Source organism: Gavialis gangeticus, unplaced genomic scaffold, assembly GCF_001723915.1.
Source record: "Gavialis gangeticus isolate Ggan-Ray unplaced genomic scaffold, GavGan_comp1, whole genome shotgun sequence".
Classification (NCBI taxonomy): domain Eukaryota; kingdom Metazoa; phylum Chordata; order Crocodylia; family Gavialidae; genus Gavialis; species Gavialis gangeticus.
This window is the reverse complement of record NW_017728991.1, coordinates 14,728,503-14,736,002: the sequence shown is the minus strand read 5'-3', so window position 1 is coordinate 14,736,002 and position 7,500 is coordinate 14,728,503. Positions and strand designations below refer to the sequence as shown.

At 43.5% G+C, this 7,500-nt stretch overlaps 1 protein-coding gene and 1 non-coding gene across 2 annotated transcripts in view; one reads left to right on the top strand and one right to left on the bottom strand.

Annotated features, from left to right (window-relative positions):
* The first annotated feature begins 434 nt into the window (after positions 1 to 434).
* Positions 435 to 507, top strand: TRNAR-CCU. The gene has a single exon. It is a non-coding gene; the product is annotated as a tRNA-Arg (tRNA).
* A 4,249-nt stretch (positions 508 to 4,756) lies between these two features.
* The window catches only part of MRPL58 (mitochondrial ribosomal protein L58), a gene marked incomplete at its 5' end in the record, with an annotated part of 5,397 nt that continues 2,653 nt past the window's right edge, over positions 4,757 to 7,500 (bottom strand). The window contains 4 exons of the mRNA XM_019515243.1: positions 4,757 to 4,991; positions 5,667 to 5,836; positions 5,958 to 6,040; positions 6,789 to 6,848. Coding sequence (XP_019370788.1) covers positions 4,907 to 4,991; positions 5,667 to 5,836; positions 5,958 to 6,040; positions 6,789 to 6,848 — 398 coding nt within the window. The remainder of the gene's footprint in view (positions 4,992 to 5,666; positions 5,837 to 5,957; positions 6,041 to 6,788; positions 6,849 to 7,500) is intronic.

Below are 7,500 nucleotides of genomic sequence, written 5' to 3'. Positions count from 1 at the left end.
ACGTCTGCGCAGAGCCTTGTCAGCCGGCTACAACCCGCCCCCGTGCGGGGCTTTACTCTCCGTGCAAGGGGCTGTACAACTGTAAGGTTTAATCCTGGCAGGTTTCAGAACAAACCGCGGGTGTTAAGTTCCCTAAACTTTGCTATACGTGAGGGCGGGTGGGGGAGGTTTGGCGAGGACGAGAGTCGAACGCGTGATGTGGTGGCTCGCAGCGGTCCGCCTTGCGCGCTGAGCTACGCGGCCCCGGGGTGGGGGAAGCGGGCCGGGCCGTGCTGTGCGCGCCGCTAGCTCGGCCCCTGCGGGGGGAGGGGCGGTGCCTCCCCCGGGCCGCTGCGCTGAGCGCGGAGCCGGCGCGGTCCGAAAGCCACGAAAGCCCACGTATGCCTCGCCTGGCGTAGGGTGAAGTGCTGCTGTGGCAGCAAATTTTCGCTGAAGCCCCAGTGGCCTAATGGATAAGGCACTGGCCTCCTAAGCCAGGGATTGTGGGTTCGAGTCCCATCTGGGGTGGCACAGATTTTCATTTTACAACATGAGCCAGAGTCCTCTGCACTGCAAGTGGCAGGGGTGGACTGCGAGCACCTCGCCAGCTCTGGCATGAGATCTGTGCGCGCATTAATATAATTAATATAATATAATATATGTTTGCCTCTGTGTGTGTGTGTGTGTGTGTGTGTGTGTGTGCGTACACACACAAACCCAGGCATAGGCAAATTGGGTGAAAATGAAAAAAAAAATTACAATTGCAAAAAACCCAAAGTTTTACTGTTGTGCATATTCGGGACTGGCCATGTTATCAGTTGGGAACAAACTATTTACAGACACTGATACCACAGATGTGATAAGGACTTTTGCAACAAAAAAATCATTATCGCTGGCGAAGTGGGGGCCGATACTAAAAGTTTGCTTGGGGCCAGGCCCTGGGCTGGGAGCAGCAGAGGGAAGCCCCTTCCAGGGACCACCAGGGCTTCCCCATTGCTTAGCCCAGATCGCCCTCGCGTGGCCATTCCGTAAATCCCTTTGTCATGCCTTTGCTGTTCAAAAATGGGAGTGCTTCTAGCCTTGCTCTGTAACCTCAAACTTTTCCTCCCCTTTCCCAACAAGGACTAGGACAAGAAGCTTTCTCTTTCCAGTGCAGTTTTGCTGTAGTGCCTCGTCTCCAGGAGCAGCAAGCTTTGAGGGAACTTGTGCAACAAGTCACCATGGAAAGCAGAATTCAGCATCAAATGCACAAGGCAGTTGTATTGGTGAGCCCTGGATTGATGCTATTCTTTGCTGGTTTTCATCCAGTTCAAAAATATACCTTGCACTCTCTCAATGCACATAAAGGATTACTTTGCCTTCCTCCCATACAGGGCATGTCTATGTGAGACACTAAATGTGCAGTAGACTAATTCCACTGCACATTAGCACATCATGGCAAAAGCTGTGCTAATTAATCTACTGCACATCAGTGTCACTAAAAAGGCATGTGCTGGCACCACTGAGCAGCAGTGCCAGTGTCAGCACATTGAGTTAGTACCACAGGTACTAAATTTAATGTATCATAACTATGGTGCATGAATGTACGTGTAGATGCACCCACAGTAAGATTTAGTTTCATTTAAGCCTCACAACAGACAGTCAGCAGGGAAGTGAGGTCATGGGAGGCTTTAGGCCAACTCATCTACCCAGCTGTTTTGCTCATTAATGGCATGGCATAATGGCAGAGACCTGTCTGACATCAGGCCAGAAGGCTGACCATTCCCTTGGTAGTGCAACTATTTAAGCCGTTTAGTTTATCAAGCTACATCTGGGTTAGGAAATGCAAAGATCCATGTGCTAGGGCAGGGGTGGGCAAAATGCGGCCCAGGGGCCAGATCCAACCCATCAGGCCATTCTATCCGGCCTGTGGGGCCCTAAACATTTTAGAAAATTAATATTTATCTGCCCCTGGCTGCCTGTCATGCGGCCCTCAATGGCTTGCCAAAACTCAGTAAGTGGCCCTGCGCCTGAAATAATTGCCCACCCCTGTGCTAGGGGAACCAGTGCTGTTCTTATATTAACATGAACTGCCTTGAAAAGAAGGAACAAGTCAAGCAGTCCTAAGCCACTATCACCCAGGTCCAGATTTTATGCTTCTGTGTAAGCTTCAAGAGGAAAATGTAGAGAACTGCTTAGGGAATAAAATAGAGGGAGCACACTGTGCATGGGAGTAATGTCAGTGGGCTCAGTCGGTATTTATGTAGAGGCTAATGAACTGTTGGCAGGAGTCCTGGGAAGGGTGACATATTCCCTTGATGTACTAGAAAAGAGCACATTCCCTCGATTCAGAAAAGAGCTAATGCAGCCTGTGGGGTGGGTTCTCCAGGACTGCTAGGGAGGGATCTGGTCTCTTACCTAGGATCAGTGTGGATCTATAGACCTGATTGCCCTGCTCCCACCAGATCTAAAATCTGCTCTTCTCCAAAAGAGCTTCAGAACCCCTGAAACTGATTTAATCTTCTTTCCAAAGTCAGTGTGAGCCACTTTTTTCTGATTTCAAGTTTTCAACAGAAAAACAAGGGAAGTGAAGGGTGAGGAACATAAAAACTATTGCCATGAGAGCTCTTTCTTATTGGGGGATGAGGTTGAACCCACAGTCCCTGGTTTAAAAGGCCAGTGCCTTATCCATTAGGCTAATGGGGCCTCCTTCACAAGAAAAAGTGAGCTTTAATATATTTTATTACAGGCTATGCCAAGAAATCATCACTAAATAGCTTCTGCTTGTCTTCCTCGTTATTTTGTTGATAATAGTCAGTAGGTTGGGCTGGATTTTCGATGGACATACTGGCTCGTGACACCTTCCTTTTTGTTCATTGTGGTAAGGCCAACTGTAGACACCACTATTCTCGCTGTAACATTTTTTCATGGTTCATTAATGAGCATCTCAAAGACCTTGCCAGCCTTAGACTGGAAAAAGTAGTTATTTCATGCTGTAGCCTTTACAGTCCAGGAAATAGGCAAAAGGCAGGGATTTTGGTGAGGGAGCTCTTATTGGACCAACTGCATGGCTGGGATAGATTTACACAAGCTATTAAAATCCCAGCCATTAGTTCAATAAAAAATATCGCCCATAAAAATCTCTGCTTTTCCCCTAGTTATTTTATGACTTCTTGAGCCAATGGCGCTGGAGCTGGTAGAAAACTCTTGACTTTTATATATAAAGGTTTTTCTTCAAACATTAATGACTTGGTTCTCACAATACCTCCATGAGCTAGCTAGGTAGTGCTTTTGTTGCAGTGGAAGAGAACATTGAGGATGCCATCTGCAAAGCATGGGGCAGTGTAGAATTGGAATGGAGCCATGCAGTTAGCCCATAAGGCAGTGACCATAGCACCTGGTGGTCATTTAAGAGAGCAATTTAGGAAGCCCTGGGGCAGCCTCCCTCATATAAAAGTAAAAAAATAAAAATCAAGTTGTAGCAGGCAACTGGAGGGGTGATTGTCCACAAAATGGGATGCGAGAACTCCAGGGGCTTCACAACCAGCTCTGGAAGGACACCCTTGTTCTCAGTCACCAATCCAAGAAACAAAGCTGCATGTTTTGCAACCTAAGCAGAGTGAACAAACTATAGGTAAGAAGCAGGCAACTCTTCTTAGCCAATGGATGATACGTACTACCATGGAGGCCTTTTTCTTCAGTTTGGGAACTAGGAATGAAAAGGTGAAAAGGAATGAATTTGGGGAAAACCCTAAATGTAAGATCACCACATCTTATGAGAAATGCTTCCTTTTTTAGAATAGTTATTCAAATTAATTGGAGAAGAATCTCTTACTATTGTTGGTTAGGATAGTACCTAAGGACGTCAATCAAGGATCAGATTTACTTATTGTAAGTTTGTGCAGACAATAATCCCTACCTGAGAAATCTATGGTTTATCTAGACAATGGTTCTCAACCACCATGGGGTGACGTGTGATCCAGCACTTGCATATAATTCACAGGATAAATCCAGAGATTTCATGTTGCAATCCATAGCATCAAAGACATTCTGACCTATTGTAGGCTTTCTAAGTTCTCTGCAACAGAAGAACTGCTTTTATTCTTCCATAGGCAAAGACCAAGTAGAAGCTAAGAGCTGGCATTTTTGGAGGGATCTGGTGAGTTCAGTGAGGGGTGCCTTGAGTCTAAAGAGGTTGAAAGCTACTGGCCTAGATACTCCTGCTTCTGATAAACATGCTTACCCTGACAGTTTTATAAGTTAACTTTAAAAATATGCAACACTTAATTCATAGATGAGAACTAATTGTGACAGAACTAGATGAGTTAGAACTAGTTAAAAAGATGCACTAAACCCAAAAGAGAAAAATAAATTAGAAGCTTTCTTTTTCTGATGCTAACATTTAAATAACATCTATGAGATTTCTTGGTCCATCATCCATTTATTGTTGTGCCCTTGATAATTCTTCCGAGCAGTTTTTGCTTGTAGGAAAGAGAGACTGGAGTGCCAGGTCCATCTATATCTTGCTAACGCTTTCTGCTATTTAAATCTCCAAACCCATGACTTTTTGCTGAAAGACTGATATTATTACTTGCATCTTCAGGTGCAAAAGCTGTTCTCATATGAACACAGAAGGATTAATGATAGGAGCATGGGGAACTAAAAAAAAAAAATAGTTATGGTAGATGGTAAAAACCTAACCGTCTGCTTTGTCCTAAAACTTGGGCAACAGCTTCTTTTGCCAGCTTAATATTTTTCAGTTACAGCAAAAATTCTGTTTTTACTATGTACAAAAAGCAGATGTTTAAATACTTTATTTACATTTTTTTGAGAAACAACCCCCCCCAACATTTTAAATGTAGTTCACAATGCTGTCTACCATCCTTTTCAGCTTCCAGGGGAACCACTTTAAAGAGAGGATATCAAGGGAATTCTTTCCAAGTTGCTTTCAGTCGAAGTCTACACTCCTATCTTGTTTTATGGCTGAGCGAAGCCTTTTCTGTCGTAGTCGTTCGCGATTCATTTTCTCCACCCTAAAAACACAGTGAGAAAAATACCTCAGTCTGCTCAAGAACATTTAAAACCAACTCTTGTTCACTATTTGTATCAGCATGGGGCACCCAATGTTACGCACTATCCACACACACCAAGGCAGGCAAACTCTGGTCCTTCTATATTATTTAAGAAAGCAGCTGAACTATATCAAGTTCAACTGCCTTAAAAGGGGTAAACAAGTTTCTAGTTTAACCCCCAAACAAGATCATCAGGGTCAGTAAAATTCTAGATTCCTTCAGTCAAGAACAGCATTACACTGCTGGCTACAGATATTTGCCTTCCGGTAGGGTATTAGGTGCTGGTCCACACGTGTGGAAATAGGCATCAGATTCTGATACCTGGTGATCTGATCTCTTATGACAAATCCTATTATGGTGAATGATACATTACAAGAGATGCTTTAAAACAGTTCTGATCCATAGCTCACAGTAAAGTGCATGTCTGTTAGAACCAGGTAACAAGACCAGCATTTTAAATGGCATCCTGTCACAGCCCCTCCAAGACCTTCCTAGCATTATTCAATTTTCTTTCTTGCCCACCGTTGGGGTCAAAATTTTTTTAAAAGTTTGCAGGTTGCAAACTCAAAACTAGCCTGAATAACTGGATTAGGTCTACATGGATTTAAAGTGCAGCTCCCTTTTTGTTTCTTTTACCTGGCTATGAGCATCTCAGAAGTCTCCTTGCGTTTCACTTGAGGCTTCTCTGTGGCCTCTAGAATCATGTCTCTAATCTTTTGCAAACAATCAGCCCGATTCTTCATTTGGTAGCGGCTCACTTCGGAGTTTATGATGAGATCACCTGATTTACTGATCTTATTCTTGTGCTGAGGATAAGAAAGAGGAAAAATAATTAACCACAAGCCCTCGGTTCTGTTTTTGCTTTTCTTGGTCTGAAGGATGTAAAATTTCCCAAACTATGTTTGGGAGGGAAAGGCTGACAATTACCATCACAGCTATCTTCTGCCGCACATCTTCTGGAATCCAGTCAGCAGATGCCAAGTGGAATCTAACTTCCGCTTTGCTATTTACTGTAAGTGAAAAAGGAGAGTGGGTTATTTCACCAAAGCAGCTCACTTGAAGTGCCCTCTCACAGAATGAGTAATCAAAGCAGCTGCTGCTGTTGACATCCCAATTCCAGTGCAAGCAGTTTGCAGGAGCAGATAATGGTTAATAACTGTTGTACTCTTGTTCTGCTCAAATTACTCCACAGTTAAAGAAAAACAATCCAGGTATTTATACAGACTCCTGAAGAATAGGCAGTGTGAAATAAATTCTAACTTCTACTTCCCATAATACAAGGAAGAAGTTATTTAAAGGGAAACAGCCAGGTAGAACTGGATATAATAATTCTTTCATTCTTTGAAAGTTTAAAAAAAAAAATGTACTTTTGACTACAGTATTTAGGATATCGACTTTTCATGCATCTTAGCTTGTTCAATGAAAGCAGATTGGCATGTTTCATGTTCAGTTTCTTGGGAACTATCATAGTGCAATGATCAGGCTGAAAACAACATAGAGGAGCTGGAAGCAAAATCATTTCCACTGGATTAAGTCAGTCACACATGTTGCCATCAGCATCCAGTTTTGTAAAAGCTCCTTCTTGCAAAACCAAAAGGGTACACTGACTTTGACCCAAGTATCCCTTTAAATTCTTAATGGTCACGGAAAGCAAGAAGCCAGGGTCTTCAGGTTGATGAGAATTGTATTTAAACTAGAAAGCAGTAGCAATAGCTACATTTGGTACGCTGTTGTTAGGTAGTGCTATATTTTCTGTACCTTTGTTAACGTTCTGGCCTCCAGGGCCGCTGCTCCGGCAATAGGAAATGGACAACCTGTCTGGAAAATAACAATGGAGATGTATTTAATCCACAGCAACATTGACTCCTAGTCACAGAGAAGCAGAGAAAAGGAAGTTCTAAACTGGTGCTTGGGAACCCCAGTCCAAAAAGACAGTATTAACTCAGAAGCCATACTGATTCTCTCTGCTGGAGACTGATAGAGTTTCTCAAGTGCACAGACAATTGCAACACACATGCTTGGATGTTTCTATGCCCAGGCTCCCTGTTCTGTTGCAACAAAATGCAACTGGAGATTAAAGACTCACTTAAGGCTTGATCCCAAACCCTACTGAAGTCAGGGGGAAGAAGACTCCCATAGACAGCAATGGGGTAGAGATCAGGATGTCAGTTCTTAAACTGAATATTTTGAGAATTCCCTTTACAGCTCTCTCTCACTGGAGTTCAGGAAGCCTGTGACCAGGGTAAGTAATATTTTCAGTTTCAGAGTTTTAGCCCTAGTCTCACTGCTTTCTGTTAAGTTTGTGTTTCTCTTCCTTGAGTCCTACTTAGCCAAGTCATAGATTCATAGATTAAGGGTCGGAAGGGACCTAGTAGATCTTCTAGCCCGACCCCCCGCCAGGACGGGAGAACAACAAAAAACCCCAAAAAGAGAAACGGGACTCAAATGAGTCCAGCCAGGTAGGCATCCA